General features: G+C 40.1%; 1 protein-coding gene across 2 annotated transcripts in view; it reads left to right on the top strand.

Annotated features, from left to right (window-relative positions):
* Positions 1 to 20,312, top strand: part of cntn5 (contactin 5) — a 427,194-nt gene that overhangs the window by 277,067 nt on the left and 129,815 nt on the right. For both annotated transcript variants that reach the window (XM_051656265.1, XM_051656264.1), the window contains exons 6-7: positions 1,766 to 1,861; positions 19,602 to 19,805. In XM_051656265.1, the coding sequence (XP_051512225.1) occupies positions 1,766 to 1,861; positions 19,602 to 19,805 (300 nt within the window). The remainder of the gene's footprint in view (positions 1 to 1,765; positions 1,862 to 19,601; positions 19,806 to 20,312) is intronic.

Raw genomic sequence — 20,312 nt, 5'->3', positions numbered from 1 at the left:
TTATTTTTTTTTCAAAACATTAAGTTAAAATCTCTGAACAATTACTTTCTTGTTCACACCAGATTTGAATTCTTTATTCATTTAAGCAAACTGCACGTGTTTTGGCACATGTGTGCAAAAGAGTAAGTACAATTGTCTACAATTTGCACAATAACTAAATGCACATGGCTTGCTGATCAAAACTGATGAGTTCATTCTCAGTGAAACTGTCATACTCTTCACAACCTCAAAACATTCTTTCATCATGTGAGCCATCACATGCAAAATGATCCATTCAATTATCAAAATCTGTCAGACATACATGTATATTCCATAAATATCTGTGACATGGATTGTTTTTTTCATTGTTGCGGGTTTTTTGCATGGATGTCATTTTGTTCATTTATGACTTTACATGTAAGAAATGTGTAAAAATGGACATGCAAATGTGCATTTTCTGTTTACATGTAACACATTGCTACAGTAAATAAATGTACTGTATACACACAAATGTGCATATCCTTTTTCTGTGTACTACAGTATTGTACAGTATTGACTTTTCCCAGTAAACTTTTACCTACTGCTGAAATCGGTATCTAAAAAGCTCCGTGTGATACACAATAGCATTCAGCTAGACAAAACTGACATTCTTGAATAGTACAGTAAGCAGTCAGTGTCAACATAAATGTAGAACAAAAATGAAATTGTATATAACAAACATTTCCAGGGTTGACTGCCATGGTGAAAAACATCTAAACATTTTGACCAGTATGGCTCACACAATGACAAAAAATATTTTCATTTTGGTGGCTTTGGCAAATTTACTGACACAATAACTAGGTTTTGAAGCATGAATTAAATGTTTTGGGTGAGTTACTACATTTTGCAGACATGCAATAAAGTTGTGATGTCCCATAAAACAGTTGTGACAATTGCACTTACAGTTTAGAGAATATTAAGACTGTTTCAAAAAAATTAGCCAAAGTGAATGAGAAAAACTGTAGCAAAAATTTAGAAAGTGGAAGGGGATCATTTTATATCACAAAGTTGATAATTTAATGAAACATATCTGAGGGGGAAATCTCTAAGAGACAACATTTTCATTTGGGTGATGGTGTTGAATGGCTAAATGAATAATTGCATCTGCGATGCTATGTTAACACTACATCCCTGAAATATTCTCACTGCAAGGGCAGTTCACCAATGAAATGGTGTTGTACTCAGAGTTTGACCTGGTTAATTGTGCTGATATATGAAAATATAATTTGTTTCAACAGATTAACTGCAGTAGCTCCACCTGTCGAATCCCACCACCTGAGCTCAAAGTATCTGAATGAAGTGTGATTTCAAGAGTAGCGGTACATGAGAAGCCAAAGTCTGTTCTCCTCAGACATGGCTTGAAACTCTAATGACCATTCATGATTCTTAGCTCTTAGTGACATACAATTATTTTCTACCTCTCTTCGGTATTTCAAATGTACTCACAAGATTGAAGGCTTCCAGCAAGGTTACCTGTTTTAATTACCACTATGCCATCATGTCCGCAGGAAGACAGGAAGTGAGATTTAAGCAGTAGAGTTTGGGTGTAGCGTAGGTAAAAGTTAACTCTCATGCGGAGGTCACAGCTTGGATGACGGATACTAAATCAGTCCGACCTGCGAGCGCTTATCTGACATTCAGGCGCTCGTATGCAATCTATGACCCTTAATCTACAGGTTAACAGCTGCCTCTGTGCCGCTGTATGTCACTCTGTCACTGCTAACACCAGGCCTGTATGTGTGTGCAGATCTCGGAGCATTCAGCGGTCGGATGAGAGGAGCTGTTTCAGTAAGGGAAGGCCAGGGAGTGGTGCTAATGTGTGCACCCCCTCCTCATTCACCAGGTATGTACTCTCTCTCTCTTCTCTGTCAAGCTCACTTTACTTTGTTGAAAAAACAACAGTGGTCCCAAAATGTATTTGGACACTTCAGTGGCACTTCTAAAATTCGTTAGCCAGCTTCACAAGAAATACCATGCTGGTCAACCAGAGCTCTACCAGCCAGATTTTGCTGGTGAACTTCGTGACTTCAGCTAAACTAACACCATACCAGCACTAACAAGCATTTTTCAGTATAAAAGTCCCACTTTTCTTTCTGCAATCGCTTTTCAGTCTGCTTGTCTTTCTACAGCAGTACTTGCAGGTTAAATTAAGTCGGATGCAGGAGACAAAGGGAATGGAAAGAGAAGGCAGCAGACAGGGCAGCTGAACTAGCGCGATGAAAGGCTTGTTGTGGGGTGGCCATTTTTAGAACACTTTAGTGCTCATAGAGACCCAGAGTAACCTCATCCAGCTCTCTCTTGCAGCCTCAACAACAATGATTGTAAAAAAAAAAAAAAAAAAAAAACACAATAGCATCAGAGAACTTGTCCTACTTAAATGGATTCTTCATACAAAAATTAAAATTCTGTCATCATGTACTCACACTTATTGTTCCAAATCCAATGGCCTACTTTTTTTTTCTATGTAACACAACAAGAGATGTTTAGTAGAAAGTTGCACTTTTCCATACAATGTAAGTGAATTGGGACTGAGGTTGTTAAGCTCCAATAACAAATTAAAAGGGCCATAAAAGTACAATAACCAAAAACAAACATGGTCAAACGGGAAGACGGTATGATGTTTCAGAGAGTTCCGGTACCCTAGCATTGGCCACATTATGCCAAGCCATCTCCTATCAGAAATTTTTGCATCAGATCCAACATGTTTACCTTCCCTTGTGGCACGAAGCGCATTGCATCAACTGGGGTGTTTATATGCATTTCTGAGGAGAATTACATTTATTTAATGACTGACCTAGAATCAGTTAATATCTTCCATATTTGAGCTGTGTTATGGTATGATTTAAATTTGAGTCAATTCAACTGAAATTATAATTGTTTAAACAACAATATTTAAATAACAAATCTGAGTTTTGTCTACTTGCATCTTGTTACCTTAACTTAAATAGTTAAGTTCATTCTATATGAACACCAAGTTAAATCAACTTAATTACACAGTTTTTGGAGATGCCATTACTCAATTTACTCAAAAGAGGGAAGGATTTTAGTCAGTCAGTTGGGTAAAATAAACGTATTCGTTTTCAGTGTTGACTCACATTCAAACAGGTCTCTTTGTTGACCATTCCAAAATGCCATGCGGTCGGTGTATACGAACCAGATGAATGAGGTACCTATATATGAATATCTATGCTTTTATGGTAATTTTTTTTTTTTTTTTTTTTTTTTTTGGAGCTTGACATTCCCTTGTTCTCCTTTACAGTACTTTCATTGTGACAAAAAGATAGCCCCAGCATTATGCAAACCTTCTCCTTTTTTGTTTTCCACGCTAGAAAGAAAGTAATACCAATTTTGGATGACATGACAGTGAGTAAAGGATGGTAAAATTATTATTATTTCTTTATTTTAACTATCCATTTAAAGTAGTCCATAGGGCCAAAAGTGCCCAGAGGTGAAGAAACACCATTAAGCATTAGCCAAAATAAACTGGTCTGATGTATCTTCCACTGTGTTTGGCAACTTCACTGTCATATGTTCCTAAAACATGTTGGACCGTGTCCAGATGTGTGATTATGAACAGGCAGAAGTTATTTTTGCACCATACAGATGTGAGTGTGACCATCGCTATTTACACTATGATAGCAGAGAGAGAGCGTCAGCACCAACTGCTTGACTGTGTACGAAATAAATCCTGGCCTGACACAATTTCGGCTCAGTTTTTATCTCTTTCCACCCCTTCCCTCAGCTGACATATTTAAGTTTGGCGGATAGCATTGGCAGTTCTGTTGTGCTAAGTTCTTTTCAGCATGTTATCTGATAATCATAAGCCATTATTTTATTACTTTGTGACTCTCAATAGTAAAGTGTGATTGATTTCCATTCTGTCTGTCTGTCTGTCAAAAATGTCACTACATTTATTTATTTATTTATTTATTTTTATTTTCTCTCCCTTTTCTCCCCAATTTGGAATACCCAATTCCCAATGTGCTTTAAGTCCTCTTGGTGGCGTAGTGACTCGCCTCAATCCGGGTGGCAGAGGATGAATCTCAGCTGCCTCCGTGTCTGAGACTGTGGCTTGCTGAGTGCATTACCATGGAGACGTAGTGCATGTGGAGGCCTGCACTTTGTTGCATGACGACATAATGCTGTAAACCGTCTCGGTTACGAACATAACCTTGGTTCCCTGAAAGGGAACGAGATGTTGTGTAATGAAGCAGTTGGGACTATATCAGTGAGTCACGTGGTCTGGAGCCTGCATACAATCATGCCAATATATTGGCTGATGGTGCTTAAGCGACGACCATAGGGAGCCATGTCACAGAACCTATATGGGCGGCTGCTTTGGCACAATCTTGCCAGATTTTCTGCAACAGGCACGAGCCTATGCAGCAACTAGAGAGTATGGCCAGCTACGCAACATCTCGTTCCCTTTCAGGGAACCTAGATTAGGTTATGTTCATAACTGAGATGTTCCCTTTCAAGGAAACATCAACGTTGCATAATGACGCAATTGGGACGAGATACCATCACACCATGCGAACAGTAGCTGCCAACCCTCTAAGCCCTTGTGGCAAGCTTACAGCAGTGCACAAGCGAGCTAATGAAACAGAAATCTAAAAAACTTACTCCTGATTCAACAGAGAAAACTTGGGAAGCAGGAGACAAACTCTCATCCAAATTATAAAATCTAACAAAAGTATGCAGAGGACCATCCTGCCACCATACAAATGTCTTCCAAGGACGCACCTCTAGTCAAGGCCCATGAGGATGCCATGCTTCTAGTAGAATGGGCTTGAATACCCAGAGGTGAAGGCAAACCACGTGCCTCATAAGCACTCGAGATTGCATCCACGATCCAATGAGACATTCTCTGCTTGAACACCGAAACACCCCTGTTTCGGCCACCAAAGCACACAAACAACTGGACTAACTTATGCCAATTGGCTAGTATGGTCAACATAAACCCGCAGAGCCCGCACTGGGCATAACATATGTAGCCTTTTATGCTCTTCCGAATCAAATGGCAGAGGAGAAAAGGACTGCAATTTAGCAATCGGTGAGTGAAAAGACATAGATATGACTTTAGGCAAATAGCCCAAATGAGGTCTCAGTACAACCTTTGATAAACTTGGCACAAATTCCATACACAAAGGATTGATCGACAGGGCATGCAAATCACCAACCCTCTTAAACAATGCTGATGCTAATAACAGGGCCATTTTAAGAGTCAGAAATGTATCAGTTACTGATGTTAAAGGCTCAACAGAGCAGCCGAGAGTGACTCTAATACCACAGATAAATCCTATAAAGGGACGCAGACAGGACAAAAAGATCTAAACCTGCACGCTCTGTGCATAAAACAAGAGACAAGAGAATGTCTTCCAACAAAAACTCCATTCATCAGCGCATGTTCAGCTGCTATAGTGGTAACATACACTTTAAGCATTGCTGGGGTAACCCCGGCCCCAAAACGCTCTTGCAAAAAATCCAGCACTGAACCAACCGGGCAGTGGACTGGATCCTCACTCCACGCTGCGCACCAAGAAGCGAAAATACACCATTTACACGTATATTACCTTCTTGTTGATGGAACTCTAGCATTTAAGATGGTATTAACCACGGCAGGAGATAAACCATCATTCAAAAGGGGGCCACGTTGAGGGGCCAAACCCACAATTTATATAATTCAGGCCAAGGGTGCCAAATGCTGCCCCGTGCCTGAGACAACATGTCCATTTGGACTGGAATCTCCCAAGGCATTCTCTCCAGGAGAGAGTCCAGAGTCGAAAACCATACTGGAGATGGTCAATACGGCACCACTAACAAAAGCCAAACACGATCCTCCTGAACCCTCTGCAGAACCGAGTGCAGCAGGTTGATCGGTGGAAATTTGTAAATATGCGCAGTTGGCCACTGATCTGTCAGTGCATCGATGCCCAGCGGTGTTGGGGGTGAGAGAGAAAACCAGAGTGGACAATGCGACGACTTGCTTGATGCAACAGGTCCACTTCCGCTCTGCCAAACCTCATCCAGATTTGTTCCACAATCTGCAGGTGTAATGTCCATTCTCCAGGCATCAGAACATGTCTGGACTGGAGATCCGCCCCCAAATTCAGCCAGCCCGGAACATATACTGCTCATAGAGACAGCACATTGTTCTGTGCCCACAGAAGAATGTGATGTACCAGCCTGTGCATATTTGCTTGAGCGTCATCATTCTGAACTTGCATTTCATCAAAGTGAAATTCATACGCCTCAGGTCCAGAATGGGATGCAAACCGCCATCTTTTTTCGGGACAAGGAAATAACGGCTGTAAAAACTGCATTCTCTTTGCATAGGGGAACCTCTTCTATTGCCCCTTTTTGCAAGAGGGAATGAATCTCCTGAATCATAATTTGAGCTTCCCGAACAGAAACCTGTGTTGTGAGTGGTGGTGGCAGCATAGTGGGCTAAAGCACATAATTGGTAATCTGGTTTTGCTAGTTCGACCCCCACAGCCACCACCATTGTGTCCTTGAGCAAGACACTTAACTCCAGGTTGCTCCGGGGGGATTGTCCCTGTAATAAGTGCACTGTAAGTCGCTTTTGATAAAAGCGTCTGCCAAATGCATAAATGTAAATGTAAACCTCTGCTGGAAGAACTCCACTGAACATTGGCAGTGCTCGCCTGAATTTATGATGTAACCATGCTCTATTGTCAAAATTACCCAATTTGAAATGCTTTGTAACTGCTGCCAAGCCGCTAGACAGGCAGAAGAGGAATTAATGCATGATTCTCTATTACAGCGCAACAAGTGACCGCTAGATGGCGTTGTTGACTTATTTTTGGCAGCTGTCCTGCAATTGACAATTGAGGGAAGAGTGGCTGATTGAACAGGGTTTAATTACGCTTTTGCCTGTATTGTGTCTAGGCATAAATAACTGTCATCCAGAAGAGCGCTTATGGCAGGAACATTCACATAATAATTTTCTTTCCTGGTGTCTTGAATGGGAAAGAATGTTTGAACATTGGAGGAAATGCTTTTTGGAACAAGCTGGTTTGCCGCAACGGCCCCAGCATTTATTATGGGGGGACAGCATGTGGGATTTGCAGTTGTGTGCTTTGTGAATACTTGTGCTTGTGAAACATAGAATTCTGTTATGCATGTCTCGTGGTTCACGACCACAAAGGCTGAATTCAGGGATGGGACTTTCAGGGCTTGTTCCCCAGCGCACATTGCGGGGATAGACTGAGTCGAAATATGATTGTCGGGTGTTCGAAGCATGTGCAATGGCGAACTCATCCCAAGATTGACCGAAGGGCAAACAGGCAAGAAATGGATAAATCTGAATGGCCCAATTTTCCACTGAATGTGGGCTCACCCTTTGTTTCATCGCAAGCTTTTCAGGCTCACTTCTGATGTCAGGCTGGCCATTTGAAAGGAGCCGAGCCAATCTCCAATGTCTTTGTGGGCGTGCCATGATGGCTGGAATGTACAAGGATCCCAGTCCTTCAGAGGGGGTGCAAAACTCGTTCCTAGCACCTTTTGTGACTCCCTGGTGAGAAGATGAGATGATGCTGAACATGAACACACCAAAGCCATAGCAGGCTTCTCTCTTTCATGGCAAGGAAGCATCTGCTGGAATGCAGTGGTTTGCTGTTTCTCCGGAACTTCTCTGTGACCATTTGGACTGCGTCACCAAACAGACCAGACTGCGACACAGGGGCTTTTAAAAAAAGGCCCTGTCCTTGTTGTGAATATCAGTGAGCATGAGCCACAAATGACGTTGCCCACCATATTCCAACCAACAGAATCAGAATCAGAATGAGCTTTATTGCCAAGTATGCTTACACATACATGGAATTTGTCTTGGTGACAGGAGCTTCCAGTGTACAACAATACAAAAACAATACAAAAACAGCAACAAGACATTGATAATAATAAAAAATAAAAAATACAAAATAATTATACACATACGTACAGACACACACATACATACAGACACACATACACATGGGTAGTGCAAATCTAATACAATCTGTTATGTACAGTGTAAATACAAATCTGTTATGTACAGTGCAAATGTTTTTATTTTTTATTTTTTTATTTTTTTTAGAGGAATGAAATGGCAGAAGAGGCTGGATGTGTTGGATAATTATAAGAAAGCCTAAAACTGTGTATTGCACATAGTTATTGCTCAATGGGGCAATTTAACTGGTCATGAGATGGATAGCCTGAGGGAAAAAACTGTTCCTGTGACTGACGGTTCTGGTGCTCAGAGCTCTGAAGCGTCGGACAGAAGGCAACAGTTCAAAAAGGTAGTGGGGAGGGTGAGTGGGGCCCAGAGTGATTTTTCCAGCCTTTTTCCTCACTCTGGAAGTGTATAGTTCTTGAAGGGGGGGGGGGGGGGTCTCCCACTTCAGGTCCTGTGAGATGGTAGTGCCCAGGAACCTGAATGACTCCACTGCTGCCACAGTGCTGTTTAGAATGGTGAGGGGGGTCATTGTTGGGGTGTTCCTCCTAAAGTCCACAATCATCTCCACCGTTTTGAGCATGTTCAGCTCAAGGTTGTTTTGACTGCACCAGACAGCCAGCTGTTTAACCTCCCTTCTGTATGCAGACTCATCATCATCTCGGATGAGGCCGATGACAGTGGTGTCATCTGCAAACTTCAGGAGCTTGACAGAGGGGTCCTTGGCGATGCAGTCATTGGTGTAGAGGGAGAAGAATAGTGGGGAGAGCACACATCCCTGGGGGGCACCAGTGCTGATTGTACAGGTGCTGGAAGTGAGTTTCCCCTGTCTCACAAGCTGCTGCCTGTCCATCAGAAAGCTGGTAATCCACTGACAGATAGACATGGGAACAAAGAGTTGGTGTAATTTATTCTGGAGTATAGCTGGGATGATGGTGTTGAAAGCCGAACTGAAGTCAACAAAAAGGATCCTTGCATATGTCCCTGGTCTGTCCAGATGTTGCAGGACATGATGCAATCCCATGTTGACTGCATCATCCACAGACCTGTTTGCTCGATAAGCAAATTGAAGGGGATCTAGAAAGGGTCCAGTGATGTTCTTCAGGTGGGCCAACACCAGTCTCTCAAATGATTTCATGACCACAGACATCAGGGCGACAGGTCTGTAGTCATTAAGTTCTGTGATTTTTGGTTTCTTTGGGATGGGGATGATAGTGGAACGTTTGAAGCAGCATGAGACTTCACACTGCTCCAGTGATCTATTGAAGATCTGTGTGAAGATGGGGGCCAGCTGGTTAGCACAGTATCTAAGACATGCTGGTGAAACGCCATCTGGGCCCTGTGCTTTCCTTATCCTTTGTTGTTGAAAGACACGGCTCACATCATCTTCACAGATCTTAAGTGCAGGTTGAGTAGCAGGAGGGGGGAGGAGGGGGGGTTGCAGGAGGTGTTGGTGTTTGTGTGAAGTGAAAGTCAGAGTGGGTGTGGGGTGTGAGATTGGGCCTTTCAAATCTATAGTAGAACACATTCGGGTCGTCAGCCAGTTGTTGGTCCACCACAGGGTTGGGGGCAGGAGTCCTGTAATTCGGAAGTTGTTTCATGCCACTCCACACTGATGCAGGGTCGTTAGATGAAAACTTGTTTTTCAGCTTCTCAGAGTATCTTCTTTTAGCCACTCTGATTCCCTTATTCAGTGTGTTCCTGGCCTGATTGTACAAGACTTTATCTCCAACTCTGTAAGCATCCTCTTTGGTCTGACGAAGCTGCCTGGGTTCTGCTGTAAACCATGGTTTGTCATTGTTAAATGTTAAATAAATCCTAGTAGGAATGCACATATCCTCACAAAAACTAATATATGACGTAACAGTATCTGTGAGCTCGTCCAGATTGGTGTCTGCAGCCTCAAAAATACTTCAATCAGTGCAGTCAAAGCAGGCTTGTAGTTCCAGCTCTGCTTCGTAGGTCCATCTCTTTACAGTCCTTAATACAGGCTTAGCAGATTTTAATTTCTGTCTGTAGGTTGGAAGAAGATGAACCAGACAGTGATCAGACAGTCCCAAAGCTGCTCTAGGAACAGAGCGATATGCAACCTTTATTGTTTTGTAGCAATGATCCAGTATATTTCTGTCTCTGGTTGGGCATGTAATGTGCTGTTTGTATTTGGGCAGTTCACTTATGAGGTTTGCTTTGTTAAAATCCCCAAAAATAATAATAACTCAGTCCGGGTATTGTTGTTCCATGTCTGTGATCTGATCAGCCAGCTGTTGCAGCGCGGCATTCAAACATGCATTTGGCGCGATATACACACTCACCAAAATAAATGAGGGAAACTCAAGCGGCGAGTAGAAAGGCTTACAGTTAATAAAGAGTGCTTCCAAATTAGGACAGTGCATCTTCTTTAACGTTGTTATATCTGTACACCGACTTTCATTGATGTAAAAGCATGTTCCACCGCCTCTCGTTTTCCCCATTAACTCCGCGATGCGATCCGCTCTGAACAGCTGAAATCCCGGCAGATGTAACGCGCTGCCTGGAATGGCTTCAATCAGCCAGGTTTCTTGTGAAGCACAAGGCAGCAGAGTTTGAAAAGTCCTTGTTTTTGCAGGTGAGGAGATGTAGTTCATCCGTTTTGTTAGGGAGAGAGTGGAGATTCGCTAGATGAAAGCTCGGCAGCGTTGTTCGAAAGCCCCGACGACGGAGTTTGACCAGCGCGCCTGCTCGTCTCCCTCGCCTGCGTCTCCTAGTGCGTTTAAACAACACATCCGTGCCTCCGACTAAAATGTCAAACAAAATGTCAGAATATTCAAAATCTGGGAAAAGATTGACTGGTGTATGCTGTTGAATGTTCAGCAGTTCGTCTCTGGTAAAACTGACTGAAAAATGATTACTAAACACAGGACATACAAACAAAATAATAGAAACGCTCCACACTGAGGCGGCCATCCGCGGTGCCAACAGCATGTGTGATGTGCTTTATAGCTCTTAGCACCAAGTCTGAGGCTCTCTGCAGTTCCATGACGGCTTCGGCATCCAGCCCAGCTCCCTCATCCAAATCCCTCATAAAATGAGCCTGGTAGGCTTGCAAGACTACTAGCATGTGCAAAGCCAATACCGCCTGGCCCGAAGCCAAGTAAGCTTAATTCAACAAAATTGAAGACCTCCTGCAAGGCTTCGAGGGAAGAGTAGGCCTCGATTTCCATGTGGCCACCAGACATGGAGAAATATGAACCGCCACTGTCTCCTCCACTGTCGGGACCGCAGTATATCCATGCTCCACAGCATGGATATATATGCAAACTCCGAGGCAGATTGATTTGTAATCCTGGCTAAGTACGGTTGATTGCAGGACCTCGATATCTCACGATGGATGTCCGGAGAATAGGGAAGCGGCCTGTGAGACGTGGTCACATGCTGGCCCTCCAAAATCAGTAGTCCAAAATGGATTTATGCTCCTCCGACTGCGTTTCATCCGGTCATTCCAGGTGCAGCTTTTTTACCGCATGTATGATCACTTCGAGCAACTCATAGGTTGCTGAGGGATTGGAAACCCGTCTGCTAGGAGGCAAGGCCTCGGCCTGGCCGCCGGCGAAATCTTCGGAATCCAACGCTGTCATTGACATGGCGTCTTCATCCTCAGCGCTGAAGGAAACCACAGCGCTGGCCTTGGGAATGGGACACAAATGCCTGTGTGCGAATTCCATGGGAGAACGCTTCGCCAAGTCTGGGGAGAGGGACAGAGAGAGCCGAAGGTCAGCCTGCTGCTCACCTTCATCCTTGGCGTCCGCACCAGCATCCCAGTTGTCCACACCGGCCTCCCAGGCATCAAGCTACTTCAAGGCGCTGGCAGACAGGCGGCCAGAATGAAACTGCGGCTTACCTGAATCACAGAAGGAGGCAAGCCTCATGCAGAGCATCCTGATGTTCATCGATTCGTACTGTGGGCAGTCCGAGCCCTCCAACGTGGTCTCCGTGTGGCGAAAACCCAGACAGCTCACACACATGTCATAGGAATCCTCACCGACGATGAACCGTGTACATGGAGGTAAGCACTCCCTAAAAGACATACTGTGTTGCCACTCAAAATGGAGAATATTTATAAAATCCTCACTTCGACGTAAATCGCTAATAACAAACATGGGCCATGACAAATCGTGCACTGAAGAAAGAAAATCTGGTGAGATGGCACCAAATCAGCCACCTATATAGATTCTGTGACATGGCTCCCTATGGGCATCGCTTAAGCTTCATCAGCCAATAAATTGGCATGATTATATACAGGCGTCAGACCATGTGACTCACTAATGTAGTCCCAATTGCGTCATTACGCAACGTTGATATTGCCTTGAAAGGGAACCTAACATTACCATAAAAACAATGATTTCAACAACTTTACCACCTAAATAACACACAAGTTTTAACAGAAGATTTTATGTAAGTGCTTTTATATAATTATAAGCTTAATATTTGCCTGCAAAATATGGCTCCATTCACTTTTATTGTAAATGCCTCACTGTAACCTTGATTTTTGCTTATTTTTAAAGAAAAGGAGAGATGAGTTGATTTTTTATTTTTATCTTTTTAATAGCAATTTGCTATTTTCCTGAGAAACAGGTCATTTCACGAAGATGTTTCAGAAGCATATCTGTTTACAGTGAAAAGTCTAAAATCAGTTCCTACATTTGTAGTTTGGTGGTAATAAAGTTCATCAAAACATAACATCAAATTATGTCCCTGACAATCACAGTTGTAACTATTTTACTAAACAAAAAATTATGAGATTTGTGTTAAATTATCATTGTTTATTTTTGAATTATTATTATTATTATTATTATTATTATTATTATGTTTAGGTTTACAAGTGTATTTATGATCTAAGTTGTATTGGTATTTTTACACGTTATCGTAGTGTGATTTTTTTTTTATTTTTTTTTTTTAACCACTGCAAAAGAAGACAGTGAAAGATGTTTGAAAAGGTAAAATGTTTTGATTTGATATGATTTTTTCACTTCATTATTTTGATTATATTTTCATTAATTTGAATTTAGAAATCCTGTATGTTTGGCGTTATGTTTTTTGTTTCAATAAATTATTTACATTTTTCTACATCAAAATCAACTGGTAGAAGTGAAATGTGTGCCAATACAATCACTGTTAATAATAGCCATTATTTGCCAGTAGATGCAAATTATTAATAATACTATTTGCTGTAATTTAACAGAGCCTAAATCCTAATCCTGAACCACATTTTCCATGTGTATAAAAGGAGTGTGTCACTGTTATATAAATACGCCTGGCATTCAAAAAGGACTATGTTAATGCACAGAAGACTCTTCTAATTCATTGCATACAGTCCATTTATACTAACAACTTCTTAAAAATGTGCTGTCTTTGTTTACATTGCTGGTGCTTGAGGGAATAGACCATATAATAGGATGCAGACAGTCCAATAACCGGAGAAAATCCTCAGAATTAAATTGCACTTGATCCTGCTCATTTGCGCTTTACACAGGTGATTTAGCCAAACTCACTTGTGCTTAGACTTAGCATATGCTTGCGTGAAAATATCAAAACTTCATGGCCATGCCCATTGACTTTGTGCATATGACATTGCCCTCTATTCTGTCATCTAAACCCAGTGCTTTTAGTTCCCTCCAGCACAATCCTGTTGAATGACACCAAGGGACTTTTCCAGAATAATTTGCATCATGCATCAACTGGTTACTAGACTTCCTGTTCCATATTGGGAATTTACCGGCTTTGAGTATTAACCTATCCCTTTCCAACTGGTCTATGTACTTCGTTTCCAGCAGAGCATCATCATCAGGGCTCAAATTTACTGGATAATTGAAAGTGAAAAAAAAAAAAAAAATCGCACTGAGACAATTATCTCATGCAGACACAGGCATGGGGGAGAGCACTTTCTCATATCTCACCACTAAGTCATCCTAAAATGGGACAGAGGATGTTTGAGCTGTTTCCTCCTCATATCCATGGATTTTTTTCAAGGATATAACCAAATGTAAAAAATAAATAAAAATAAAACATTTAAGAATTTGCCATTGATAAACCTAATTTGAAAATTCCCTCATAATTTACTGAACCTCATGCCATCCCAGACTCATGACTTTTCTTCTTCTTCTGCAGAACACAAACAAAGATATTTTAAAGGATATATGAGTTTTTTTTTTTTTTTTTTTTTTTTTTTTGTCCATACTGTAAAATATCAGTAAGGCCAAAAATGACCTAATGGCAGCTTAAAAGTAATCCATACAATTCAAAAGGTTTAATCCAAGTCTACTGAAGCATGACTTCAGACTATTCAAGTCAGATGAAATCATCACATAATATACAGTGCGATACTCAAGCAATTAGTTGTGAACATTTTATAATTGTCTACGAGGTCATGACCAAAAATATTTGCACAGATCTAGACTTATAGAGTTGTGGGAACACCATATGGTTATGAGCAAGAACTATTAAATGTTTGCTTGGAGGATTAACAGTTATTTGAATTTGATATGTGTGGAATGGGAAGAACAGAGCAGAATTTATTTTAGGACTCGTAGTCGTAGGACGACTTTGAGGTTAATTTGTCTTTCATTTGCCTGAATTGCTTGTAGGAGGTTTCATCCACATTAATACGAGTAGATTACTTTAAAACTGAAAGTAATTGCAAATAATTTGGGATCACTGAGATGTAAACAGGATATTACTCTCAATTGTATCACCGCCGCTCAAAGTGTAGAGGAGGCGTTGTTGGTTTTTGACCTTGATGAATGTGTGGGGTGCTGGCGTTACATTAAAAATGAAAATGACTCTCAACTCTTATATTACTCATAGGCGGCTGACTCAAATCAGACACAGACAGGGGTGCCATTTGGATTTTTGGGCCCATGATAACTTTGCACTCTGGGCCACCTACTATATCTTATCGCAACCCATACATAGATTTATTTTTCTTCATGAAAAGCTATCATTATGAAAGGAATAGTTCACCCAAAAATGAAAATTATCTCATCATTTACTCACCGTCATGATATCCCAAGTGTGTATGACTTTCTTTCATCTGCAGAACACAAATTAAGATTTTTCCAAAAATATCTCAGTTTTTCAATAAATCTCCACTTTCACTTCCACTTTCTTTTGTTTTTGGGCGATTCACATTCTTCATGCATATCGCCACCTACACATCTATCATATCACTTCAGAAGACATGGATTAAACCACTGGAGTCAATTGGATTACTTTCATGCTGCATTTATGTGCTTTTTGAGGTTCATAGTTCTGACCACCATTCACTTGCATTGTATGGACCTACAGAGCTGAGATAATCTTCTAAAAATCTTCATTTGTTTTCTGCAGAAGAAAAAAAGTCATACACATTTGGGATGGCATGAGGGTGATTAAATGATGATAGCCCTTGATTTTACTTTTCTAATTCCCCTTTTATATTTTTAATATGAATCCATATCATTGGTGATACTACAGAAATGGTACACGCTATGTTTTCTATATTTTTCATCAGCAATGTTCAAAATCTTGGGTCTGTCTGGCCTTATGAGATGTTTGTCATTCTCCACAGTGTTTCAAAATAGAAGATTCACGCTTTAATTCAGGTTTTAAGACCTGCGGCGACTGTTTAGCCTGGCATATTAAGCGCCAGCACAAGGATACGCCACGCTGTACAGGTGGTAGGTGCATTTACCACTTAAAAGCGCTTTTGGGATAAACCACTGAACAAAGCGGGATCTCACACACTAGATCATCTTATATTATCAAGTAAGATCAGTCAAGTGACCATTTATCACATAATCATGCAGGAAAAGACTCAAGGGTTCTGCTGTGCCCCTGCCTGTCCAGAACCCTTAGAATCATCCTAACCTTCAAGTTGGTGTAATTAATTAGCTTTTATTAACATAACCCATGCTATCCCTTGGGTGCTCGACCTGACACCGCTTATAGTGTAACTTGATTGGACTTGCCAGATTTGTATGTAAATAAACATTTCTACCACAGGGTTTTAGACAAAAACAACAACAACAAAAAAGCCTACAAAATGTTTTCAATTTAATTATCAAAGAAGCTAATTTTGAATGATCAAAGAAACAAGTTATCGGACATTAAAAAAAAAAAAAAAAAACACTTCAAAATCCTTACATGCCCCCTCTGTTTGAAAAGGTTTGACGCCTCTGAACACTGCTGTTTGAAATGTTTATTGTTGTATAATGCACTAATGTTTCACTTAATATTAAAAATAATAATAATAATAATAACAAAACTATTAGGCAGTATACACAGTACATGCAATGCAGTATTCAGTATTACATTCCGAACATAGCTGTGCATGTTTCTATGTACTGTGAATTTAAAGAAAATGAAATGGTATTCAATGATAAGTGTTTCAAACACTAGTGTACTATATTGTTGTCATATGACCTCATTATACTGCATGTCTAATTAGGCATATTTGAAATAAAATTTGCATTTTTAATCAGATTTTACAGTATGTGAAAAAGGCTCATCTTCGGTCCATCCGGTCATATAATGAGTCAAGAAAGAGATCAAAAATAACAAAGGCTGATATAACTTCAGGCTCATTCAGTCAACCGCATTACATTTTAGGATACAGTATGCACTTAATATGCTATACTTGTACACTGGACAGAAGACCATACACTTGAACTAGTGTGGTTTATAATGTTTGCCTTTCATTGGAAAGTCCTTTTGAATCTTAGTTATGAGATAAATATGTATTGCTTACTCAGGTGACATTAGCCCATGTGGATGAAAAATTAAACTGGAATATCTTTAAAGAGCGGCAATTCTTCAGTGAATAATCAACAGAAGTGCGGCACCTGCTTCACACTTTAATTATGTGGTGAATAGATTGGGACTTGGGAAAAATAATTTGGTCCACACAGACGTTTCTTTCTCTCTCTTTCTTTTTTCTCCTTTTCTGCTGTAAATCTGTGCGATGACAATATAGTTGACATAAGGCATACAGAGTGAGATTAGAGCAGTAATCTGCTCTATCATAATGTATTTCCTGGATTTATATGGCATATACCTCAGAGTTACTGCAAAAACACACATTATTTTGTTCTGTTGACAGCCTGGTTTTTGTCATTCGTCGAGCTCAATCTGGCATGATAAAGAAGACTTAATTTGTCTGTATATCTGTGCGGAATTAGGGATGGGCACGAGTACCCCAGAACTTGGAAGTGACAGCAGTGATTGATCAGGATTTTTCATTTTTTTTTTTTTTTTTTTTACATTTGTAATACTGAGTTAAATAATTTTTATTGTAAATAATTTTTTATCATTTTTTTATGCTAGTAGTATTTAAACAGAAATAAATGGTGAAACCAGAACAGTGTGTGTATATATATATATATATATATATATATATATATATATATATATATATATATATATCAGTATATACAGTATATACTACACACTCTCTCTCTCTCTCTCTCTCTCTCTCTCTCTCTCTCTCTCTCTCTCGCTGCACTGAACCGAATGGATACAGGGCCTTCGGTATGTTACACGCAGTCACACGAATGATTACATATCTTAGCCTTTGTGAAACCAATATTAAAACAACATGTAATGAACAACACAAACCCTGTAGAACTCAAATTAAAAAAGATTGCAGAGCAACACGGAAACGCACGGAACCAAATCTTTACAGAACAAAGCACCAGATTGCACACTAGAAACTGCAGAGCAGATAAATGCATATGAAGTTTATACTAGCTAGCTTGCTATTTTTACCAACTGTGATGGAACTAAAATATATATAAATATGACAGATTTAAATAAGCCAGAGATTGAAGACCCACCGCCATCTCTAAAATCTGTTGTTTTAGCATTATGGTTTTGCAGTAAACTACAGTAATACTGGGCAACGAGTAGTGAACAGGACAAAGACTGTGTGTCAGCTCTGTTTCAACGAAGTCGGGTGTGTCTCACGAAGCACATCTAACATGATGACTCATTTGCGTGACATCATCCACATGTGTCTTTTGAGGATACGTGAGCAAATCATAAACAGCCTGTGCAAGTTAGTCTCGCCACAGCATTTAAGCAGCCTCTTGCTGCAAGCTCAGATAGAGCTAAAGCAATAACAAACACCATAGGAGTATTTATTGCTGCAGATATGCGATCAATAAATACTCAGTAGTCGAGAACACAGAATTTAAGCATCTGCTTAACGTGCTTGAGCCCCATTATAAAGTTCCTACAAGAACGCATTTCAGTAATTCTGTAGTGTCCGCTCTAAACAAGCACATGCTGTAATTGTCCACAAATTGTCCCCTCCTCTGATAAAGTGGAAATTCTGATTTTCCTGAAAAAAAAAAAAAAAACTGCACTGCTAATGTCTTAATTTTGTTTCAGTTATTATAATTGCACTTTTTTCCTTTATTTATTTTTTTCTACCATTTTCTCCCCAATTTGGAATGCCCAATTCCCAATGTGTTCCAAGTCCCCGTGGTGGTGTAGGATCTCTCCTCAATCTGGGTGGTGGAGGACGAATCTCAGTTGCCTCCGTGTCTGGAGGCATCACGCTATTCTCCACGGCATCAACACACAACTCACCATGGGCCCCACCAAGAGCGAAAACCACATTATAGCGACCACGAGGAGGTTACCCCATGTGACTCTACTCTCCCTTGCAACCGGGCCAATTTAGTTGCTTAGAAGTCTTGGCTGGAGTCACTCAGCACGCCCTGGATTCAAACTCGTGATTCCAGGGGTGGTAGTCAGCGTCTTTACTCGCTGAGCTACCCAGGCCCCATTTTTCCTTTTATTATTATTTATTTTTGTATACAATGTGCATATAAGTGGCGCTTATGTTTTGTATTGTAATTTCGTAATTTTGAAAAATGCATAGTTCAGTCATGTATAAATGATCCTTTACACTAAGAATTGTAGCCCATCAGCCACTGTTTTCAAAATAAATAATTTAAAGAAATATTCTTTGTTTTCCCTTCTGTACTGAAACCGTACCGAACCGTCAACCCCAAAACCGAGGTATGTACCTCACCATGAATTTTATGTACCATTGCAGCCCTAATATATATATATATATATATATATATATATATATATATATATATATATATATAAAACAAGAATATTACTGAGTGTACCTTTTACTTTACATTGACTCTTAAAAACACATCTCAGACAGTGCGAGATACTGCAAAAAAAAATAAATTATAAAAAAAAAAAAATATATATATATATATATATATATATATATATATATATATATATATATTTAATAATAATAATTATAATAATTAATATGTTATCGCTTGCTGCCTGTTTAGGGCACATTGTTGCTTTGCTCATTCCAATTCAGTTTAGTACAATGTCGAAAAAACAGTACATCTATCTGTACATATTTATAACATGCAGGTCTGCTTTCCCTGAACCCTGTCTAGTAGAGCACAGAATTAATACATACAGTATCACCTAAATATAAGCTCCCAAACTCCCTCTCCCAGAGCCCTTGCTCTGGCAAGGGCAGGTTGCTACAATGCAGATTTAGACAGGAGCTCCTTAGGGACCCCTGCGCTTTGTTCTTGCAGCTCATCTGCATGCTCTCCTTCTGCCCCAGCAGAAATTTTCTACAGCTGGGTGTTCAACGAGCTCCCCTCGTTCGTGGTGGAGGACAGCCGCCGTTTCATCTCGCAGGAGACAGGAAATCTGTATATCTCCAAGGTGCAGCCCTCGGATGTGGGCAGCTACGTGTGCCAAGTGAAGAACACTGTGACCAACACCAGAGTCCTGAGCCCACCAACGCCCCTGACTCTGAAAACAGATGGTGAGATATTACGCACACTTCACACTCGCATACACACACACATGTGTGTGCCTCTCTACTCCGGAAACCCTGTTCACCTGCACAGCAGAACTAGGCTGGATGTCTTTAAGTGAACTGAATTGGTGAATCAATACCATAACATGAAATCTCTCTGCTAATAAATTAAATTGAGACATGATTTTACCATTTTAGGCAGTGCCTTGGAATTAAAAAAAAAAAGGAATGTGCAGTTTAAGATGCATGTGAATCTGTAATTAGGGATGGCCGAATTCTGTAAAAATATTTTCAGTTTGTTGAAGTATCACAGCACATTTTTTTTATAGAATTTTTTTTATTTTTAAAAAGCACCTAATTTGTGACTTATTAATAATGTAAAAGGTTGTGAAAGAAATATATATACTGTATATATATATATATATATATATATATATATATATATATATATATATATATATATATATAAACGTATTAAAGGTGAAGTGTTATATTTCGGCATAACATCACTAT

The sequence above is a fragment of the Myxocyprinus asiaticus genome, chromosome 26 (assembly GCF_019703515.2).
Source record: "Myxocyprinus asiaticus isolate MX2 ecotype Aquarium Trade chromosome 26, UBuf_Myxa_2, whole genome shotgun sequence".
NCBI classification, from domain to species: Eukaryota; Metazoa; Chordata; class Actinopteri; order Cypriniformes; family Catostomidae; genus Myxocyprinus; species Myxocyprinus asiaticus.
This window is presented reverse-complemented; position numbering and strand designations above follow the sequence as displayed.